At 48.2% G+C, this 23,591-nt stretch overlaps 5 protein-coding genes across 5 annotated transcripts; all 5 read left to right on the top strand.

Annotated features, from left to right (window-relative positions):
• Positions 1–19: 19 nt before the first annotated feature.
• HOO65_010084 (reverse transcriptase) lies at positions 20–4,332 on the top strand (the record flags this gene model as incomplete). Its single annotated transcript, XM_071005284.1, has 3 exons — positions 20–1,094; positions 1,406–2,715; positions 2,785–4,332. The coding sequence occupies 3 exons, from the start codon at positions 20–22 to the stop codon at positions 4,330–4,332; spliced, it is 3,933 nt and encodes a 1,310-aa protein (XP_070861906.1).
• A 1,790-nt stretch (positions 4,333–6,122) lies between these two features.
• HOO65_010083 (uncharacterized protein) lies at positions 6,123–8,807 on the top strand (the record flags this gene model as incomplete). Its single annotated transcript, XM_070999631.1, has 1 exon — positions 6,123–8,807. One exon carries the CDS (start codon positions 6,123–6,125, stop codon positions 8,805–8,807), a length of 2,685 nt encoding a protein of 894 aa, XP_070861905.1.
• Positions 8,808–12,939: 4,132 nt separating this feature from the next.
• On the top strand, positions 12,940–13,725 carry HOO65_010082 (uncharacterized protein; the record flags this gene model as incomplete). Its single annotated transcript, XM_070999630.1, has 1 exon — positions 12,940–13,725. The coding sequence occupies one exon, from the start codon at positions 12,940–12,942 to the stop codon at positions 13,723–13,725; it is 786 nt and encodes a 261-aa protein (XP_070861904.1).
• Positions 13,726–15,695: 1,970 nt separating this feature from the next.
• Positions 15,696–16,571, top strand: HOO65_010081 (uncharacterized protein; the record flags this gene model as incomplete). Its single annotated transcript, XM_070999629.1, has 1 exon — positions 15,696–16,571. One exon carries the CDS (start codon positions 15,696–15,698, stop codon positions 16,569–16,571), a length of 876 nt encoding a protein of 291 aa, XP_070861903.1.
• A 4,002-nt stretch (positions 16,572–20,573) lies between these two features.
• On the top strand, positions 20,574–21,391 carry HOO65_010080 (uncharacterized protein; the record flags this gene model as incomplete). Its single annotated transcript, XM_071006113.1, has 3 exons — positions 20,574–20,735; positions 20,828–21,033; positions 21,235–21,391. 3 exons carry the CDS (start codon positions 20,574–20,576, stop codon positions 21,389–21,391), a joined length of 525 nt encoding a protein of 174 aa, XP_070861902.1.
• Positions 21,392–23,591: the final 2,200 nt, after the last annotated feature.

Genomic DNA, 23,591 nt, shown 5'->3' with positions numbered 1-23,591 from the left:
AGGGGATTCAGTAGTAAAAATGCTGGCCAGCAGCGTATCCGCCGTCTTTAGAACGGCGGTCAGCAACGCACAGCAGGGAGCCCCGCCCACAGGCAACGCAGGAAACAAAATGACCAAGGAAAGAGGTCATGAGGTGGAACAAAGCAAGCCAAAGGGCAAACTATTTTACGCTTCGGTAGCCAAACAGGCTCATGGAAAAACCAGCGCTCCCGTAACACTGAAAGAAAAAACGGGACCCAAATCCCTCAAGAGGGTCGAAAAGAAAGTCCGGATTTTCGTCCGGGGACCCGTGACAACCAAGGAGGAGAACATGGGAACAGAGCTGGCAAAGATCTTCAGGGGAACGCCCAAAGAGTTCGCAGTCAAGAAAGTGAACTCGGGCTGGGCGTTCTACGCGGAACAAGGCAAGGCAACCGGAAAGAATATGGAAAGGGCGAAGGAAGCCTGCGGTGCAAAGGTCTGCGAAATAGACAACAAATGGACCCACGCACGAATAACCGGCCTGAGCGACTTCTACGTGCTCAGCGACAAGGGCCCGGTGCCCACAAAGAATAAGGAATGGTTCACCGGACAAATTGCACGGCAAACCGGGGGACAGGTCAAGGCCATCAAGTGGCAGATTGAGGCGGAGAAGTACAAGGACGCCACCCTCCGCGTCGCCATCGACCTGCCAGAAGGCAAAACACTCCCCTCAGCCATGAAATTCGAGGGAAGCAACAACGCGGCACAAGTCAAAAGGTGCAGGACCCCGTCCCTACCCTTATGCCACACCTGCTGGGAAGCGCATCCCACCACAGGCTGCAAAGCACCCCCGAGGTGCAGGCTCTGCGGGAGCCGCAAGCATCAGGAGAAGGAGCACTCTGGCCCACCCACAGCCTGCATTGTGTGCAATACTGCGGGACACGCAGCAGGAGAGGCACCCTGCAAAAGGGACGCCCGGGTGAGGAAGTCCGCGACAGGACCAGAGACCCAGGTACAAGGGAAGAGAAAGGACGACGGCCAAGGCTACAAGAAAAGAAAAAGAACAGCCACAGCGGAATCCGAATCTGAGCCTGAAACCGAAAGCGAACCAGCCCAACCCTGCCAAGACGCATGTTAGGAGACCTAACGATCTGGAGCGTCAATGCTGGAAAAGGGGAACCGAACCACGCGAATGCACTACGACAGGCGGTCGAGCAGAGAGTAGACATTCTACTGATACAGGAACCCTGGATCGGACAGCATAAGGACAGAACAAAGGACCACCCGGAATTCACTCGGCATAGCCCGAGAGATGGATGGGAGGACCGCCCCAGAAGCATAGCCTACGTACGAAAAGACATAAAAACAACGGAGACGCACCAGGACCATCCGGACCTATGCCCGATCCGTATAAAAACAACGCAGGGGACACTTCAACTGATAGGGGCATACAACGCTCCAGAAAGCCGCAACTGCATAAGGCCGGGCGAAGGCCTGCAGGAGCTCATGCGCTCAGAAAAAGAGAGCGCATGGATAGCGATAGGGGACCTCAACGCACATCACGGAACATGGGACGCTAATCCCAGGGAAAATGAAGCGGGGAGGACCCTGGAAAGCTGGATGAGAGACAATGACCTTACCGTGCTCAACGACAAAGACGAACACACACACAGCGCCGGCAGGGTCATAGACCTCGTCATCACACCTCAAACAACAGTGGGCAAATGGACAACCTGCATGAAGCTGATACCAGGAAGCACTAGCGACCACGAGATTATTGAGGTGAAAGTAAGGACAAGGACAACACGGAAAAGACCTGAAGCAAAGTGGAGGCTAAAGAAAATGAACGTCGACAAGTTCGTCGCAACATGCAATCAAGAAGCTGACCAGCTGGAAAAGCTTTTAGAGGGCAGTGGCGACGCACTAGACACAGCTGAGCTCCTTGCCAAGGGTCTGATAGCAACTGTAGAGAGGGCACTTGAGGCTTCAACACCAAAAACGCCCCCCAACATTGTTCTCAAACCGTGGTGGAACGAAGGGTGCAAGGAGCAGAACGCGCGGATGAGGAGAGCCCGAATAGACCACCGCAACCAACCCACAGACAGCCAGAAGAGGGACGAATATGCGAAGCAACGAAAAGCAATGAGGAAAGAAATCACCAAGGCAAAGAGAGCCCTCATGAGCAAGATCATAGCCGGACTGAAGGAACCGAAGGACGTCTTCCGCGCTGTCAAATGGGCCAACGACAAGGTAGACAGACGCATCCCCCTGCTGCAGAGACCCGACAAGACGAAAACCACCTGCACAGCCGAGTCAGTAGCGTTGCTCCTGGAGACACACACAAAGGAACACACAGAAAATGAGTGGTGTTTTCACGAACCTAACCCAGAGGCAAGTGAATGGCCATCCCTCACCCGAGAGGAAGTGAGAGATTCTCTGTGGAAACCTGCGAACACGGCCCCAGGAGCAGACCGCATCACAAACGAGGTTTGGAAAAGGGCATGGGAACCGCTAGGCAACATGATAACGAAGCTGTACAACCTCTGCTTGGAGAACGGAAACCACCCAAGCATCTTCAAAGAGGCAGACCTAGTAGCGATCCCGAAACCTGGACGACCACGCGACGAGCCCAGATCGTACCGACTCATATCACTCCTACCCACCCTGGGAAAAGGCATGGAGAGAGCCGTGGCGAGAAGGCTAGCAGAAGAGGCGGTCCAAAAAAGGATCATCCCAAGGAACTACATCTGCGCCGTACCGAAGAGGGCGGTCACGGACCTCCTCATCGAACTGCGCGGAAAGATAGAAGACGCACAGCTCTAGAAAAAAGTCACTTCGATCCTGACCTTCGACATCAAGGGCGCTTTCGACGCGGTTGAACCAGCGAGAATGGAACGACAGCTGTCTGAGAGCCGATGGCCGACCAAACTGTGCCGCTGGGTCAGAAGTTTCATGGAGGGAAGGACAGCACGCATGAGAACGGAAGAAGGCTGGACGACGAAGCGAGTAGGAGGCTCCCTCTCACAAGGCTCTCCAGTCTCGCCCATACTATACATGCTCTTCATGGCTCCCATCTACAGGAGGATACCAAACCTCCTAGGATACGCAGACGATGGAGCACTGGTAGTTAGAGGCCAATCTTTCGAAGACAACTGCCAAAAAATCAAATCACTGATGGAAACAGTGATAGAATGGACGGTACAGAACGGGCTAGACCTTGACCCAGGAAAGTCAACACTCCTGCACATTAAAGGCAGGAGGAGGATCACCGAGAACCCATCTGTCACAATCGAAGGAATGGGAGAGGTGAAGCCCACACCAGCAAAGGAACCAATGAGATGGTTGGGGCTTCATATCGACTCTAGCCTACTTTTCAAAGGCCACGTAGAGAGAACGGCAGCAAGCATCAACCGAGTAGCCAACGGCCTGAGATACCTGGCCGGATGCTACAAGGGAGCAGACACAACATGCATGCTGAACGCAGCCCGAGCGTGTGCGCTGAGCAAAGCCCTATTTGCATCGAGTACATGGATGGGAACTGAGACGACAAAAACAGCAACGGAAAAAGTTAACGTCGCAATCAGAAACTGCCTGAGGGCAGCCCTGCCCATGTACTGCACGACACCAAAAGAGTGCCTGCACCATGCAGCAGGCCTCCTGCCGATCGAACTCCTGTGGGAGGACGAAAGGAGAAGGGAAGCCATACGCTGGCACACACTGGACATAGATCATACTCTGCGAGGAGCAGCGCATAATCCAGTCGTGATGAGGCTACGAAGGCTGCTTCCAGCGAGAATGGAAACACACATGACACTGAAGCCAACAGTCACAGGACCAAGCATGCCCCCTCGAAAGTGGCTCAGCAAAGAGAAAGAGGCTGAGAAGCACAGAGAGGAGGTGGACATGGCCACTGTAGGAACACTCATAGCATACTCTGATGGCTCGAAAGACGCAAAGGGAAACACAGGAGCAGGATGGGTCACCACCATGGACAGAACCACCCTGGAAACAGGACATAGTGCTCTGGGCAAATGGGTGGAGGTTGCAGACGCAAAAGCGTGTGGGGCATGCGAAGCAGCCAAGCGGGCCGTGATGCACGCAGACGCCGAGGAAATCTGGATATGTCTGGACAACCAAGGAGTAGTCGACCGACTGCACAATCCGCAAAAGCGAAACAGTACCTCCCAGGACATCATTGACAGAACGAAACGGATCCTAAACACATGGAAGAGCAGAAAGGATGGGAGACGCGTCCAAGTGCTCTGGGTCCCAGGACATGTAGGCCTGGAGGGAAATGAACAAGCCGACGCTCAAGCCAAGCTCGGATGCCTCGTGTTACGGGTGAGGCGCAATGCTATGATTCGTATATAATCTTTATTGATTGATGAGGAGGGAAAGGAGTCTATCTAGAAGGTTGTGCTGGTGAGCAGGGTGAAATACTTCACTTACCCCCTGCGTTTCCGCCCACCTTCACCGCCTTCCATATTCAGTACTAAACTGCAATACCTCGGACACATCCGCGAACCCCGCGTCAGCCTGGCAGGGGCAAAGAGGTGGAGGCGAAGCCAACTGCGTGAGGAGTACGAGAAATGGTGGAAAGGGCAAAAAGGATATCGCCCACTGCAGGACACCCCATGCAGCCCCCCGTTTCGAACACCGGGCTACAAAGGAGTGGACAGAACAGAACTGGGACACATCCTGGCAGCCAGGACGGGACACGGAGACTTTGACCAGTACCATGACTGTTTCAATCACCAATGCCCACGCAAATGCATCCACTGCAAGCAGCCGAAGGAACGAGGACACTTGTGGACGTGCAAGACTTTACCAAGGCCATGGGGCTAGAGGTTTACGGACAAGCTACTGAAAAACACAAAGGCAACAAAGTACATTGCTAGCGTGCTACACTGGAACCTAAGGCTCCTACAGCACGGGTGAGAAAGGCAACCCTCATGGATGCACACGGTGTGGATGCAATAGCTAAGACAAAAAAAAAAGAAGGAAAATAGAAGACAAGAGCGGATGGAGATGTCGAAAGGACGCGGAAGAGAATTCGAAAGGTCCTTTCTCCCGACGCCCAGGGTCTACTAAAAATGCGGCAACTGCCTCGCTGAACAGAGGACAAAACCGACGTACTCCGCCAGGGCCAACACCCAGGGCCGACAGCCATTGGCCTCTTAGACTAGATCACTATATAGGTAGGGCGCCAAAAGCCAAAAAGAACCAGGTAACCAATCCTGGAAACACAACCACCCAACCAGCGGGGAAGCCCTTGGGGCAACGTCTTCTGGAGAAATCTCCTGGCCACAAGGCTGGACCCTCAAAAGTCATAGGAGTATTTCGAAGAGGACGAGTACCTGCAACTGCTGACTGCCCGGAGGAGGGGTCGGAAGACGACATCTTCCAACTCCCCTTCTGTCCAGAACATGCCGTCGTATTACCGGGAAAACTGGTAGGTAGACGCTAAATAGTACATACATACATACATACAGTGTTGGGGTCTGTAGCTGCATATCAAACTTTGTAGAATAGATCTTAATGATTGAATCAGTTGGTTTATTAAAGGGTTTAAGTCTATGCTACGTCCTTGAACTATTCCTTTTGTATAGTGATCCTGAATTCATGATAGGGGTCGACCATGTCACGTGTTCAGCCACAATAGGCTCGGATAAATGGGGCACGTACAGGACGCCACTTAACATATATACCACGCCACGCAACAAACTCAGATATGACACTTTCTAGCTCCAAGGACAAGTCCAGCTCCACTAAATGCTAATTAGGGTTATGACGCCACAAAAAGCCACAAGGACATGTGTATCTTCAGCAAGTAAGTCAGCAATAATTTGACACCTTTTCTCATGAAAAAAAAGGAATTTTATCCCACTTCAAAGGTCCATCTACATCTTGTCAGTTAGGTGCTGTCACCCAGTGTGCACTATCATAATTTCATCAACTCATTAGTCTTCAAGAGATAGGGCTTCACAACTTTACTTTTCTACCTTGCTTTGTTCTATTACCCCTGTTTACTATTATATGCACCATTGGAATCCTGCTTTTTGCATCCCTGTGAGTTGTCTTGAAACTGTCATGCTGCACATGTTTATACTGACCTCATCATTGCAGTAGAACTGAGTTGCAAGCAGCTTAAGCTTTTGAACATGGCTACTAAGGTAGCTAGGGACCTTTCTTTTGGTGAGGTTGCAAACCTCACCTCATTCGAAGACGTCCGCCGATACGCAAACTGGCCTGAGGATGTCCAAGCTCCACTGTTTTTCACTTTATTCCCCCAAGATATAGTCAAATCAATGATCCAGCACCTGTCTCTTGTCTGTATTCAGTCAATTGCTGAAAAGTTCCCAAAATTGGGAAAGCAACTTAAGGAACTCAGTGGATATCCCGATAGTGTCAATCTAGACAACTTCAAAGTGCACCTTTCCTTGAAAAGTGGCTTCGATGTGTGGGTTAATGGGAATGCTATTTCAGATGATATTGTCAACAATGTCATGATTCCTGAGGTCAAGCAAATTATTCATGAAGCCCAAAAACAGGTGAAGAAACGCCGTCCCAATGCTTTTCTTGAAATGGAAGAGAACATAGAACGAGCATTCAAAATTCCTGAAAAGGCCCATCCTGCATATGGATACCCCAGCCAGAATCTTTGTGATGATCTTACAGAATATCACGAAGCATTCAAAAAATCCGCCAGGGAGTACTTATCCCCTTACACATCGATTGTTGCGCCATCAGGTACGGGAAAATCATATACTGTCTCGCAGCTAGCTGTCAAGCACAACAAGTATGTGATTTACTTGAACTTTGCTCCACCTGGGCATGCAGGCTACCCTGGTAGATCACCCTATACGCCATTGATTCTGCTAACCCTGGATCAGGTCAATTCCGGGGTGTCTTTCCTTGCAAGGCGTAACATAATGGAATGGAAGTGGGCTCTCATCATGAAGACATTATTGTGTTTGGCTAGGGCAGCTCGTGCTTCTGGAATCAGCCCTGAAGATTTCTTCCGTTATCAAACTGAGAAGCAATATGCTCCTGTACAGAAGAGGATCAATTCTGCCCTTATTTTCGTTATCGAGGCTACAAAGTCATCTTGCCCAAAAGGTGAACATTCTACGTCATTGCCTGATTTTGCACCTTTTAGTGATCATTTTCAAAGTGTCTTTAGAGATGATACAAGTGAAAGTGATGCTGAGAACAGTGACGAAGACAGCAGCGAGGACAATATCCAGGAGACCAGTGAGCTGAGAAATGAGTACGCCAGTGAGGATAACTGCAAGGCTAATGCTGAAGACTGTGACATGTATGATGATTCTCAACATCAGATCAGTGGTCAGGATTCGCAATCTGATCTCCAATTTGTCATTTGCATTGATGAGGCTCGAAATCTTTTGTTCGACAGAATAGATAGAGTCTCACTGCCATTCCGTTCCCTCAACAGTGCGTTATGGTTCATTTCCCAACATCACCAAGAAAAATCATTCTTTGCTGTTTTCTTGGATACAGCATCTACGATATCGAACTTTACTCCCCCTGCTATTAAAGATCCCAGCCAAAAAGTCGCTCTACATGATCGGCCAGGTCGAAAGATTTTCCCTCCCCATTTTCGCTTTTTTACCAAACACCTCTATGCTGAGCCAACACCAGATCAGCCTGTGGCAACAAGTACATCTCTTGCAACACTGTTGACCTTTGGCCATCCTTTATGGGGAGCACTAGCCCTTCAAGGAGGCCCTGAAGGTGGCATCATGGAACTTTGCATGCAAAAGTGTGAGCCTTATCTAGGTAATGATGCCTTTGATGATGAGAGGAGAACCGGACTCCTTGCACTTCTTTCCTACCGGATTCCTTTCAATTTCTGCACCTTCACCCTAGCAGAGAGACTTGTTTCTGGTTGGATGCATTGTTTAGTGGATGTTTCAGAAGATCGTGAAAAACTCATGGTTGTACAACCTACTGACCCTATTCTCGCCATAGCTGCCTATAGGCATGGTGTGACCATGGGAGAGAAACTTGTAGAAGTACTCGCGGTACTGGATCACTTTCTTTACTGGCAAAGTGTCAATGTTGGAGATATTGGGGAGTTTGTTGCAGGCCTCATCCTCCTCCTTACATTTGATGCTAATGTAGGGGAATATCCTAAGCCCATTCCTCTGAAAGGCTTTGTCCAGTCCCTGCTTGGAAAGCAAGCTGTGACAAACTTTGCTGCTGTTTGTTGGAAACATTTGTCTGATGAGGTCAAGGAAATGTTTTCACACGGTCAGGTGTTTTTCAATCGGTTTTATAGGCGCATTACTAAACTGATAATGAGTGACCTCTACAAGATGTACAGGACCTGCACTGCTTGCTATCTCCCTACCGGCTTGTATGGGGTTAATATTCTCATTCCAGTTTTCATTCCCAAGACACAAAATCGAGAAGCATACTTTGGCTGTATCCTTGTACAGGTCAAAAATCAGGCCTATGATAACTTTGATGATTGCATGAAGAATTCAGCCTATGATTACATCAATACTGGATGTAAGCAGCTCGGGTTTGACGAAGTGCCCACAGTTGGCTTGACGATGTGTTTGCAGGGTAAATCAACTGGCACTGCAGTTCGCCCTCCGTCAGGCAACAACAAGACCAATCTTGGTATCATCCTGTCTGTTGGCCTTGACTCGGAACAGTATCCGATATTTGTGGGCTCGCGGACTCGCAATGGCAGCCAGGGGAATGAACAAGTCTTGAAAGCTTTGCAGTCATTGGTATCTGAGGTGAACAAGATGGTTCTTGAAGAGAACAAGGATGCATGTGAATACTTGACATTCCAGTCGGAGTTTCTTCCATGATCGAAGGAGAGGAAGCGACGGGTTTTGTACCGTGTCGTTGATATTTTTATCACTTAGGTAGATATTGTTACCAGTTCTAGTGCATCAGTTGCCCAATACTAATATTTATTTCAATACGCAATCTGTTTTCATAGTGTACCCTCATCATCGAGGCGTGATCGGCCTCTCCTCTATCCCCGTGCTCCTGCAAGCCTGATACGTTATTCTTTTACTCATTCTTAACACCATAACTTTGCTTCAGCATCAACTAGATCGTTGCCTTTTACTCCCATGTGTCCTAGGACCCACAGCACTCGGGCAAGCCTTCTGGATGTCTCATCCGCCCAGGCTTTTAGGATCCGTCTTGTCTTGTCCACTGTTTCCTGTGGCGTGCTGTTTTTAGTGGATGCGTTGCGTAGCCGGACCACGATTTCTCTGTTGTTCAGGCACAGTCAGACTTCCCCGGCTTCTTCACGAGCTATCGTTCGCTTGGTTGCCTCAAGAGCGCCAAACCTCTGCATCTGCCACTTCCATCAACCTTGGTTTACTTCTTGGGTAGCTCCGTCTTCGATGATAGCCCATCCTGCGCCCGCGTTGCCACTTGCATCTTTCGATCCGTCGGAGTACGCGACGAGCGTTCCTGGCAGAGTATTCTCCACCTCTGCCTGGTGTCGCTTCGTTTCCTCCTCTTTGCTGAGCCACGTTCGGGGCGACATGTCCGGTAGACGGCCGGACCGGCTGTTTTTGTTTAGCTTATAAAGCCCGAAAAGGCTATATCTAATATGTACGACCATAGCCTATGGAAAATACGGGGTCCCGTCTGCTCCCCCTTAGTCAAGCCATAGAGCGCTGGATTAGTAGTACGGTGGGTGACCACGTGCGAATACCCAGTGTTGTACGTTTCCTTTTTGTCTAGCTGTCATTCCTTTACCAGCAGCACTTGACGACTGTAGATATCTCTCTTTTGCCTTCTTTTTTGGTCTAGTACACACGAATCGAACTTCCAGCACTGTGTCTCGTATTTAGGGACTTGTTGTTTTCAACTCTCCATCTTACAATCCTCGGGGGGTGGGTACCTTTGAGGTTTTGAGGTCTGGTGTCTCCCCTTCTTCTGGCGGCGCCTATGACACTGATAAGCGTCTTTCATTCTTTTCTTTTTCCTTGACTCTCACGGATTCTGTCAATGAGCCGTGGAGTCTTGAGGCCGCACTTGCCCAACTTTGGGGAACAACCTCGTCGTCGACTCGTGGTGGAAGAGAGAAAAGCTTAAGATGGCGGCTTTGAACAAGGGGTCTATTTAACGTGCTTGATAAGCGGGCGACGCACTTTTCCCTCTTGCATCATAGACTTTTATTCTATCAGATATTTCTCAACTGCCAATAATGTCACAATCCTCAACTGAAGCCAGGACCCCTCAGGCCCTTCAGGCCCTTCAAAATAACGCAAAATTAAGTACCCGGCGCGCTGCAAAGGTGTATAATGTCCCGGAGCCTAGGCTACGTCGCATAGCGTTCTGTTTACTGTGGCCAATAGCTGCAGGGTTACAACTGCCGTATCATAGACGCAGGCGTAACACCCACAATGGGCTTGATTGAGCCTGGGACAGTCATTACAAGCTCCCGCAGGCAAGGAAGACCAAGGCAAGTGCAGCCTGGAAACCGCGAATGGATTAGTGTGATCGAGAGGATCAATTCCGACGGTCAGTCGATTCCGCCGTTTATCATTGGCGCAGGCAAATATTGCCTTGCCAATTGGTACTAAGCAAGCGGCCTCTCCGGAGATTGGGTTATTGCATTGAGCGAAAATGGAGGGACTAATAATAGCAAGCTGGGTCTTGAGTGGCTAAAGCAATTGGATCGGGCTACAGCTAGGCGAACGAACAGTCTCTATCGCGCTCTGTATGCCTGCTCATGCCTCTCGTCTACTTCAGACTCCTGACGTAGGGTGCTTTAGGCCGCCGAAAAAGGAATACAGCCAACAAATAGGGCATCTGATTAGATGATCTATAACACACATTTCCAAGACCGAGAGTTCTTTCCTGCCTTTCACGCTGCCCGCCAAGCTGCTATTACAGAAAGCAATATCAAGGGAGGTTTCAGAGGAGCTGGGCTTGCTCCCTTTGACCCAGAAAACGCCATCTCGAAGCTTGATGTGCAGCTACAGGCTCCGATGCCTCCTGTAGAGGTCACGACGCCATCGACCCCTTGGACTGCAAGGACCCCAAAGACAGTGCCAGAGGCCCAATCGGATTCCAAGTATCTGCAAGAGATGATTAGAAATCATGAGAGCAGCTCCCCTGAGTCATTAATTGAAGCCGTGAGGCATTTTGAGAAGGCAGCAACTGTTATTATGCACGAGATGGTCTTACTACGTTGACAACTTGAACAAGAGAATAAGACAGTAATGCAAGGACCTGTCAGGAGGCAACGAGGTCAGGTCAACAGGTAGTATAGTGATTAATTTCAATTAATCGGGCGCATTATGGTGTTTCTATTGCGAATTAAATTCGGAACATCGATAACAGTCCGTCGCCCGCTCATCTGCGTCGCTCGCCTATCAAGCACATTACATGAGGTGCATGGTATCATTTTCCCTTTCCTCAACGTGGAAGTAAAACGAGATTTAATGTAATGCAGTGGGATCTTGTAGTACCAAGCTGCGCTTAGAGACATGACAGGAAATATAGGCGGGCTGGGAGCGGGAACGGAGTCGGAAGTCCAAGCGGGGTTAGAAACGGAAGTGGAATTAGAAACAGCAGACTGCGCAGACAGAAAGTTCCCGAAGATGCGAGACTTCGGAAAGGCGAAGCGCCCATCTCACCGCGCTTGCTACTAGATCCAAGCCCCCATGGAGCGTGGTTTTCTCCTCCATTTTCTCCGGTGTTTTCTTTATCCAGCATGTCTGCTAGCCTGCCTCGCTAAGCCGAGATCATATATGAGGGGAGGAGGAGTGTCATGGGGGGAGCCATCTAGCCGCGCTCCCCGGCCAACAGATGAGAGGCAGATACTCGCATTATAGGCGCTAGGCGCTAGTTCCGCCTTCCAGAACGCATTGGGAAAAGCGAAGACGCAGCAGACGCCAGAAATGCACATGCCTGTAATGAATGGATGGATGAATCGTGCGCCTGAAACGCGCTAATGGACTTCTTCATTTCCACCCATTGGCTCAGCCGCCGGCCTATTGATACAGCATACATGTAAACAGCGAATGACAATGGTTGATGCTTTGCATGCTGGATTGCTTAGGGCTGAACAACGGCTGGCTACTCAGTATGAGTCAAGTTGAGTCTAGTACAGAAGATGAATTGGTGAAGGTTGTCTGTCAAGTTTTTCCATCATGCACACTGAAGTGGAGGATTCAGGCCCGGGTTTACCCAGGGTTAATCCGACAAAAGGCAGATTCCCCACAATACCCATCCTCCATGTAGTTCATCCAACATTTCATCCAGCAAAGTCTGCTATTTTGCCGATGCATTAATGATTGTGTGATCATGGGCAAATTATGTCTCCGACTTTGACATGCGCGCATTCCACTACAAGACGATGAGGATCTCTGTGAAATATGGTAAGTACACCACCCAGATGTAGGGCTGAAGGAGCCTAGATTAAGCTTTAAGGCTACCCCATCAAGATCTAAATCTAACATGACTGACGCTAGTGCCACCACGCTCATGCAATATCACTCTATTTAAACCGACGTCTTGGATTGTCTAGAACTTGGACTAAGGGCTACACTTGATCTCAATGCCGCTCCGTATACATCGGCTCGCCTTGGGCAATCAAATTTGTTCGCTCAGATCAATCGCTGGCTGGTTGGCACATTGTAGGCTATGGCTACCACTTCTAGCCCTTTCTTGTGGATAGTCAGGCTAGACTCCAAGTCCAGGTTAGCTAGACGACGTCCATCACATAGATGATTGGAATTATAAATACGTTTGTTGTGTCCCATATGTGTTGGTCATTTTCCCAAGTCTCCATCAAAACACTCTTTGTCTTCCACATCCTGCACCATCTGCACTTTCTCTACACGCCTTTGATACATTTCTTTCCCACCCTTAATCTGTCCTCCAACATGCATTTGCCTTCTTGGGCCCATTTTAGCTTGGGGCTCTCATGCTTCCACAGGTGGGGTTGCAATCCTGGTTCTGCTAGCAATGACCAGCCCGCCGAAAGCGCCAGAACCTGAGCCAGTCCAGCCCTATATGGCTTCTATAACCACTGCTGTCGGAGCTCAACAAACAGCAGTTTCTAAGCTAGGGGGTCCCGCCTCCCCTTTCTTCCTTGAGAACAATGGTTATACTGAATCTGATCTTCATGCTGGCATCATTGGTGTCTATACTGAACGCCGCGCCCAAAACAATGAAGAGCCAGTCCTCGAGCTTTACATTGACGCTGAAACTCATGTTACTACTATTTTCGACAACACATTACATTTTGAGCGTAGCCACAGCTGCAACCTACAGACCTACGAAATCGTTCAAGCTCTTTGGTATGAACGGGGCATAGATATCAAAAAAATGAAGTGGTCTGCCATGAGCGTTGATCACCCACCCACCCTGAAGACTATCAGAGAATATCGCGAAAGCAATGGCCTCGGCCCTAGGGATGATATCAAACTTGTGCCCACCAGCCAGGGCTGGCCCAAATTTGCTGGTACTCGCTACCGCAAAATGGCATACAAAATGGTGCCTGGCGCTGAAATCGACCGGATAATCGTCAAAAGTCAGACATCCTTGGATACTGATGTCAGCGACGGCGAGGCTCCAGCTTCCGAAATGATCATGTTCTCCTTTACGGTCCCTCTGAACGACAACGAAGCTGCTATTGATCAGCATGCGGCCGAGCTGGCTGCTGAGGATAATCTAAATGCTGGCCTGCAGGCTGCAAAGAACGCTATGGAAGCCTATGTGAAGAACACCCAGGAGACCGCCCCGGCTTGATATGGACATCCCAAAGGAACATCCAGAGGCTGGCCCGAGAGCCTGCCTGAACACCACAAAACCACCCAGCCCAAAGGAAAAAGCCAGGACGGACATCTGCCCACAGCAGTCTGGCAACATGAAGTTGGGAGACTTGTTGAATTCATTCTAATACCAGATTCAAGGCTCCCTAGAGACTCTACCTACTAGCATATCAATAGTTGAATTTATAATTTTGCATCATGAATCTAGTTGCTTTTAATCCCTCATAAAAATAGAACAATGGGCACTCTCGCCGTCCTCCTCAAACGACGAGGGGCCTACTTGAATGTGTGAACTCTCGGAATTCAGTCCTGAGCAGGAAGATGGACTCTTTGAGTTGGGGTGATCGCGACTGCCAAGACCATGAATGTATAATCCTAGTGTATCCGAGTACCTAAGGTTTAGCTGAAGGCCAAGCATAAAAGCTATAGAGCTAGAAAGATGGAATTGGTTAATAGTAAACGAACATAACTAGCATTAATTTAATTGAAGATGTGCTTACATACAGGTCTATTCCACAAGACCCTAACACAAAACCCTGAAAGCGTAGGTACACAAAGAAGACAAGGCACCTAGTGGAAGAGAGAAAAGCTTAAGATGGTGGGTTTGAACATGGGATGTATTTACATGAAGTGCACGTTGTCAATAATAATTGGAAACAGCAGACTGCACGGACAGAAAGTTCCCGAGGATGCGAGACCTCGGAAAGGCGAAGCGCCCATGTCACCGCGCTTGCTACTAGATCCAATCCCCCGTAGAGCGTGGCTTTCTCCTCCAATTTCCCCAGTGTTTTCTTTATTCAGCATGTCTGCTAGCCTGCCTCGCTAAGCCCAGATCATCTATGGGGAGTAGTGTCACGGGGGAGCCATCTAGCCGCTCTCCCCGACCAACAGGACCAATGACTTGATGAGAGGCAGGAAAGAAATGCAGATGCTTCGTATCGTAGGCGCGAGGCGCTAGTGCCGCCTTCCAGAACGCATTGGGAAAAACGAAGACGCAGCAGACATCAAAGATGCACATACATGCCTATAGCAGGGCAGTGCAATGAATGAAAGAATCGTGCGCCTGAAATGCGCTAATGGACTTCTTCATTTCCACCCATTGGCTCAGCCGCCTAGCTCCTGTGCCACTATCCCATCGCTACATACATCAAGCTATAGCTGTGGAAGTCGCTAGGCTATTGATACGGCATACATGTAAACAATCAATGACAAGGGCTAATGCTCTGTACGCTTGTTAGGTAGACTGGATTGCTTAGGGATGAACAACGGCTGGCTACTCAGTATGGGTCAAGTCGAGTCTAGTACAGAAGATCACCCCGATGCCAAGCTGTATATATGAGTCTGCTATTTGGCCGATGCATTGATGATTGTGTAATCATGGGCAAATTATGTCTCCGGCTTTGAAATGCATACATTCCACTACAAGACGACGACGAGCACTTCCGTGAAATATGGTAAATACACCACCCAGATGTAGGGCCAGAAAAGCCTGGACTAAGCTTTTAAGGCCACCCCGTCCTAACATGGTTGATGCTAGTGCCACCACGTCTATGTAATATCACTCCATTTAAACCGACTTCTCGGATTGTCTAGAACTTGGACTAAGGGCTACACTTGATCTCAATGCCGCTCCGTATACATCGGCTCGCCTTGGGCAATCAAATTTGTTCGCACAGGTCAATCGGTGGCCGGTACATTGTAGGCCATGGCTACCACCTTTAGTCCTTTCTTGTGGATAGTCAGGCTAGACTCCAAGTTCAGGTTTGCTAGACGACATCCATCACATAGATGATTGGAATTATAAATACGTTCGTTGTGTCCCACATGTGTTGGTCATTTTCCTAGGTCTTCATCACGGCACTCTCTGTCTTCTACACCTTGCACCATTTGCACTTTCTCTACACGCCTTTAATATCTTTTCTTTCTACCCTTAATCCGTCATCCAACATGCATTTGCCTTCTTTGATCCATCTTAGCTTGGGGCTCTCATGCTTCCAGAGGGGTTGCAATCCTGGTTCTGCTAGCAATGACCAGCCTGGCGAAGGCACCACCCCTGAGTCAGTCCAGCCCTATAAGGCTCCCATACCCTCTGATTTCGGAGTTGAACAATCCTCACCAGTTTCTAAGCGAGGAGGTCCTGATTCTCCTTCCTTCCTAGAGGAAAATGGTTATACCTATTCTGATCTTCATGCTGGCATAATTGGTGTCTATAGCAGACGCTATGGCCAAAACAATCAAGATGCTGTCCTCGAGCTTTACATTGATACTGAAACTCAAGTTACTACTGTTTTCAGCAACAAACTACATCTTGAAAATCATGACAGGTACAGCCGACAGACTCACCAAGTCATTCAAGCTCTTTACTATGAACATAGCATGGATATTGGCAAGATGAAGTGGTGTGCCATGAGCATCGATCACTCATCCACCCTAAAGACCATTAGACAATATCGCAAAAGCAATGGCCTTGGTCCTACGGATGATATCAAACTTGTGCCCACCAGCCAGGGCTGGCCCATATTTGCTAGTACTCGCTACTATGAATTTGTAGACGCAATGGTGCCTGGCGCTAACGTCGATCGAATAATCGTCAAAAGTCAGACATCCTTGGATACTGATGTCAGTGACGAGGCGGCTTCAGCTCCCGAAATGATCATGTTCTCCTTCACGATGCCCCTGAGCGACAAGGAAGCTACTGTTGACACTATTGGTGAGCATGCGGCCGAGTTGGCTGCTGAGGATAATCTAAATGCTGGCTTGCAGGCTGCAAAGAACGCTATGGATGCGTATGTGAAGAATATCCAGGAGACTGCCTCGGCTTGATATGGACATTCCAAAGGAACACTCAGAGGCTGCCCCAATCCTTGCTCCGGAGCCTTCCCGAAACCATATCACAAAGCCCAGCTCAAAGGAAAATACCAGGACAGGTATCTGCCTATAGGAGCCCGGCGACGTGAGACTGGGAGACCTATTGAATTCATTCTAATACCAGATCAAAGACCCCCTAGGGAGTCTACCTACTAGCATATCAATAGTTAACTTTATAATTTTGCAACATAAATATAGTTGTTTTAAACCCTGATAGAAATGGAACAATGGACACAACAAAGGTTAGCTCCTAAGCCTAGTCTAGTACCATGAGGCTAGGGCTTGGCGTCAGAACATGTCTGATCAGGTGTATTGCGAAGCCTTGTAGTGTTAAGCAGAGAAAGATTCATCGAGTGGATCTTAATAGTACAAATTGGTAGGATGTACTGAATGTCCCTAGGCTGGGGAGAGGAAGGGATCTATTATTTGTGGTCATTGCTTGCCTGTCTAATTCTTGATGGAAGAGCAGATCTCAAGCAATTTATGTACTCCCCACTACCGTGTATAGACCACAAACGGCCTTTGAAAAGGCCCTTCATGTCTGTTACTGACTCTAAAGTTTGGCCGAACTTAGTCAGGGACAACAATCCTAGTGGCCCCGACTCGTATTACCGACACCAACTAGTGTAAATCGAGGATATTGGGATATGGATTGATAGCAAACAAGCATTGTGGCCTCAATACACTTTCTATCAACTCTCGTGTTCAGCACAACTCGGTGAAATTGATAGAGATGACTACAGCAATGATCCCAGATAAAGCCCAGGACCAAAGCAAGCAGGCTGACAAGACCTCAGCTCATCAGAGAAAAAGAGACTGATATAGACTGAGAAAATGAGGATCAGCTCAAACTTGAAGCTTGGAAAGAAAATAAGTAAGCGCCAATCAGCTTCTAGCGCCGTCTTGGGCGCTTTAGAGACCCAAGGGTCGGGGAGCCTGGCCTCTTCCTCGATCAGTGTTGGAGTCCATAGCTGCACGTCAAGCTTAGATATCACACTTCCCAAATCTCAAGGAACAATCCCAGCACCCCTGAAACCCCACTTGATATTGCTTTCTGTCGTAGCTGCTTGGTGGACAGCATAAAAAGCCAGAAAAAAATCAGTCTTGCAAACGTGGGTCATCGAGCACCTGATTAGATGCTCAATTTCTCGACCATAGGCCTTGAGTAGTCCAAAGCACCCGAATTAAAGAGACTGAAGTATGTGAGAGGAATTAGCTGGCATACACAGTGTGATGATGTAGTTGTCCTCACAATATTGCTCAAAATCGACTGAGTGGTGGCTTTCATGTCCATCAATGATAAGAAGCCAGTAGTGACCATTTGATCAGACCCTTGTATAGCGATCAAAGTGCTTGAGCCACCTAAGACTTGTATCATTGTCAGTCTAGCCATTATGAGTCGCGGCAATAGCCTAGTCCCCCGGCAGGTTTCTTTCTCAGTACCAGCTGGAGAGGTGATATTGGCCCGCAACCACGATGAATGGTGCGACCTCCCAGTCCTCAGCATTAATCGTTCGAAGAACTGTAGCCCATTCCCGGGGTTTCAGGCTGCACCGATTTAGCCTTTCTACGCCTTTCTGTACACATGACAAGTCCACTTGCAATGACGCCCATCACAAAGCCAGTCGCGTCAAAGTTGTAGATATTGGCTAGGCTGATACCATATTTTGCGATTTCTCCACAAGCGTGAACCAAACGCGAATAATAGCCCGATCTTCGAATTTGGCCCTCTTGTGGTCGTATCGACGATTAAACCGCGTCTTGAGGTCTGGCTGTCGCTTGACAAAGCTGGAAGCCCCGCGCTTGCTGACGGGTGACGCGTCGCGGTCGGCGAGCAGTTGGCTGGCCGCTTCTTCAACACCGCGGGGGAAACCCCCGCGAATCCAGGTGGAGAATGAACTTGACAATGACCTGCGCTTCTAGATCGAATAGTCTCCGTGAGCTGGGGATGGTATTACGCCGACATTGAATGCCATTCTGTCGGCGACGAAGGGCCTGTAGAGCGTGGCCAATATCAGCGTCGACTTTTTATTGTGCCACGTTTTTGGTGCAAAAATAGTCGATTAGACTCGGAGAGGAGAGATTGGGAGATTTTTGGTGCCTTCGCATGCTTATCATGCACGTTACCCTTTCTTAGACTCATTACAAAGGAAATTAGCATCATGATTCCCGTAGACGTTAAATATATTCAAGTTCAAGTTCAAGAGGAGGCAAGAGAAGAAACTGTGAGAACCAACTTAGCGAGTAGTCTGAGTCTTTAGTGAAGACTTAGGTGCGGGAGCGTGTGTAAAGTTGATCTTGTATTGTCTGTCCGTTCTATCTGCTAACGAGTGATGGTACGAGCTACTTAAGTATCTGGAAGTGAACCCCTTCTCCAAACCATACCTGTCCTTGTGACTGAATCTCCAACCATTAGTTCACGATTAGTAGTTGGAGTATACGATTGTGACGTATGAAGAGTAGTCACGAGGGAAAGATGTGACATGGGTGAATTGCGCTCAGACCCATCCCTGCGATCACATGCTTGTAGTAGAGCCGAGGAAATGCTGCCGACGGAAGCCGAATTTTCACAGAAACTATCCAAGCGACTCAAATGGGTAGGAGCATTTAACTTGTCTTGTGGGGCATTTCTGTGAGCATATTTTGTGGAATCCGTTGTGCGTGTAGCCCCCACTTTTAGGCTGGGCTCTAGCGTGATGTGAGAAGGTCGAGACACAATGCTTTGTACACGTTCCTTGGGACATCACTTGCAAGTAGCTAGCAATGTTTGTCAGACTACTTTACACGTCATCTAGCTAGTCTAGATTTTTGTCTGGCCTGCCCATCTGCGCTCTTCATCTCTAGCCAGACACTCTCTCCCACTTCTATGACTAGTGTTGCGGTTGCCCCTGATCTGATGAAAGGGCAAACATTCTCATGGTTACAAGGATCCAGAGCCTGGTTAAAACGAAACATTGCTAGTGCTCCTGTCTGCCTGTATGATCGCTCAAAGCCTGGAGAATATCCAGCGCACTGCATCTTTCTCTTAGAGCAAAGGACAGTCATTAGAAGCAAGTTCTCCCCAGTGGGGTGGGGCATACTGCATTGTTCTGGCTACCTGCTACAGACATTGTACTATGCATCTAAGGAATGTTAGAAGACAAGATGAATGCAGAGATAGATGCATTCTTCAATGGCACATTTGTCAATCCAACTACTGCTGCATGAGCTCCCAAAACAATCGCCTCCCTCCAAGGCAAACGTTCAACATCTCATCAGAGGTTGCACAGTTACTGAGAGCTGTTAGTGGGCCCTTATCACCTGGCTATTGAGGGGTTGACAAGGATGTCCAATGACGAGTCAGAAGAGCCAGTCCTCTTTCCTCTTTTTTGCAAGGGCTATGCCTGATTAGCCCCACTTCCACAGGCCCACACCACACAACAAACACCCTGTCAGAATAAGGTAAAAACCTTCACCCCCCCCCCTCCACACTTCAAATTATGACCCTTTCCTTTCCCTCCAATGCACAATATTTGACCATCTCCCAACCTTCTCACACGATACATCTGTGACTAACCCGTGACACTTACGCCCGAACGCATCATTTGCATTGATGAAGCACCAAACCTTTTAGGAGGTCCTCAGGGTGACATCACACTACGTCAAACCCTATGGTGGGCTGCTAAATGGGGGAATGATAAATTCCTCTCAGCCGTGTTTCCCGATACAGCATACAAAGCATCCAATTTCCCGCCATCCTACCCTGGAGGAATGGAGACCCTCGCCGAAACTTTGGTGGTGAGGGTCCAAGTGATGGACGGGCCCTAGAGCTTTGCAAGAAAAAGTGTCAGTCTAGCTGAGCGGCATATCAAAACTTTGGTGCAAGGGCTGGGCATCTCGCTCTCCTTTCATACGGAATGGGGAATCCCTTTTACCATCTCATAATTCGCTCTGGCAGAGAGCCTTGTCTCAAACCAGATGAACACTTCAACCGGTGCTGCAGACAACTGTGATCAGCCTATAGTACTACAGCCTAGTGAGCCTACCGTGGCCATAGCTGCCTCTCAGCATGGGATGACAATGGAGGATACACTTGTGAAAGCTCTTGAAGTGCTTGATCAAGAACTCCCCTGGAATAGTGTCAGTATAGGAGATTTACGGGGGCCAGTTCATTGCAGGACTCATTCTCCTCCACTCTTCTCCTTGCATCAGATACTATTTCATCATTGCAGTTTCCTGGGCCTCTTCATCTTCAGGGCTTCCTCAAGAACATGGTTGATCATGGTGTTGTAGAAGACCCCATCAAAGTTTCACACAGTCCATTGCAATTCAATGTTTTCGAGATGCTCTCTTTTGAAATTGTGTTTTTCAATCGACCTCACTGGCAAATTACTCCACCATCAACAATAGACGTCGACGACGGAACGTTACAGGACTCGTAAGTGTGAATAGATAGATCCCTTGTGCAAAATCACCAGTCTCTTTTCTGAGTTTCTCTATTACATCCTATGTCTTGTTTTCTACAATACATCTGTGACAGATTTGTGCACTTTCCCAAATTCTAGTAATTGTTTTCCTTGAAGAACGAGATCGATAGAAATAAACCGAACCGATGCGCTGACAGACCAAAATAATCTAGCTCAAAACCTAGTCAAATAAAAGTTTTGGAACCCGAAGGCAAGCGCTGCCAATGTCCTGCCATTGTGGACATAGAAACATACAACGAAAAGAGCTCGTTCCAGTTCAGAGACTTGGAGCCTTCTGCGCCCTTCCAGAAGAAACCTTGGCTGGCTTAAGTGCCCAGTGATAGGCCATGTGTCATGGGTTGGCTGTGGATATGTCTATAGGTAGATTTAGAGATAATCAGAGATTCTACATTGAGGAGAAAAAGGAAGAAACTCTACAAGTTACTCAAATAAGGAAGAGTTTTGAAGTAGTGTGATGGAACTGTCTTGTCGGGCTTGTGTAGCCTCCTCTGTAGGCTCAGCCCTAACATCTACTGAAGATCGAGGGCTGAGAATATGTAGATTCCTTAGAAGTGTGGCAGGGATGCTTTGACTCAGTTCAGGCTTCTCACCAAGGCATAAGCAAGCCTGAAGCAGTGTGGGATGTAGTCTGGTCTAGTGCATTCCCAATCCATTTCCAAAACCTCTTATCAGCCAAAAAAAACCCCGGATTCGTTCATTTCTGCCATCGGTGCCAGCATTCTCGCCATGGCATATATTTCAGACTGTCTTCATCCTCTACATCTTCCCCGTCACAAAGGCTTCACCATTCGTTCTTTGCTATGCCCCTGCATGCTGTGTTCATAGGATAGCCTGGGAATATCGCTAAATCCATTTTCATATGTGGGCTCGTATAACGCTTTAAAGAGGGTGTAATCTTGAAGAGCATTCGAGCTAGTCGAGGGAAGCCTCACATCCTCTTAGCTTTGACCCCTTGCTCTGGCTCGATCTTTTTACATCTTTCTGTAATGTTTCGTTTCCTTCAACTTCCCATTATTGCTGTCCGTCTTGAGTCTCAATAGAGCCTGATCAGTCATTATGCGTGTTTTGTGGAAGCAATGCATAACCACCTGCAGCTAGTCTCAACCTATCAGAATGTTAGGCATCATGAGCTAATCAGCTTCGGACTTCAAGTTGACAGCTGTGACTATTGGCCTTCTCTTCCATCTGGCCGTGGATGTTTTTGGTCCAAAGCCATCTTCCAAATCTAGGGCTAGTTTGCTTCTCTCTCAAGGCTAGCTAGACCTCATCACCTAACTGGTAGTCTTAATCTCTTTCTTTTCCTGCCCGCCTACTTTTCCATCACATCATTGCTCTTGTCATTATTAAGTTGGCCTTTGCTTATTCCAAAGTGTTTCTTAACTCGTGTATCGCTCTTTCCCCTTGACCCAGCGGTCCATTGGGGCTCAGTGATGGTCTGTGTGGTAGTTCCAGGTCAATGAATTGTCGTTAGGTGGTAGCAAGTCGACGTGCAGACAGGAGCACATGACTATAAAAACAGGTATCAATCTCTTGTTGTGGCATATGCTGTATTATTCGGGTGCCCAAGGACAAAGTTCTAAGTCTCTTCACAACCTCATGTTCCATGTATCTACATCGTGCTTTCACCCGATGTTACTCCGAGTGAGCCTGGAATCTCCGCAGCATCTGACAGTCGAAGCCCAGAAAAGGAAAGTTCAGTCAGTACATGCAATCTCATGGTACCCTGCTACGGCAGCCCTTGTTCTACTCTGAATATGGAAATGATTGTGCTCCACCTAAACCCTAAACACAACCCTAGATGGAACTTCGACAAAACGAGAGTAAGGGTTTACAAGGGTTATAGAAGAATCAGCAAATGAGCCTGTAGAGATTGTATTAAGATACATACAGGCACAGGAGCAATGCAATACAAGGTGAATAGGCTGCCGCTGTATTGGGTGTACTCTACTATGTTTCGAGTGTTATTGAGTCAGGTTATATGTGTATCAAGTCAGTTAGACTTACTATAACTTGAATAGAACGTGAATAAACGAGGCATCACGTTAAGCTCAAGTATAAAGGCGTGAGTAATACACAAATGAACTAGTTAGCACGGGTGTTCATACGCACGCTGTTGGGCTGTCCTATAAAATAGAAGATCTAAAGGCTTTAATTTTTTTGCACGGTATGTTGTATTCCTTGAGCACATGAAAAGGCGGGTTGGATATCCACGATAAAAGTTCTACAGCATATCACCCAGTTACATGTCTGCCCCCTATTGCCCTTTCTCACCCACCAAGATAAAAGATTGCAGTTTTGCCGGCTCCTATGACAACCGATGAAATCAGCCATAGTGTGTGAGAGCATCCATAGGCCTGTGTAGAGTGATACCTTCAATACATCCAATAACTGCTTGAGTGCCGATAAGCGCTGGTATTACACTGAGCCGTTCAATAGACGTCTGGCCAGCTCCATTGATAACTTACCCCTAGCTTCGGGTTTGCCGCTACGGGACTCACAAATGATGTGT

This window comes from Ceratocystis lukuohia (genome assembly GCF_044167205.1).
Source record: "Ceratocystis lukuohia strain C4212 chromosome Unknown Supercontig1_pilon, whole genome shotgun sequence".
Lineage (NCBI taxonomy): Eukaryota > Fungi > Ascomycota > Sordariomycetes > Microascales > Ceratocystidaceae > Ceratocystis > Ceratocystis lukuohia.
This window is presented reverse-complemented; position numbering and strand designations above follow the sequence as displayed.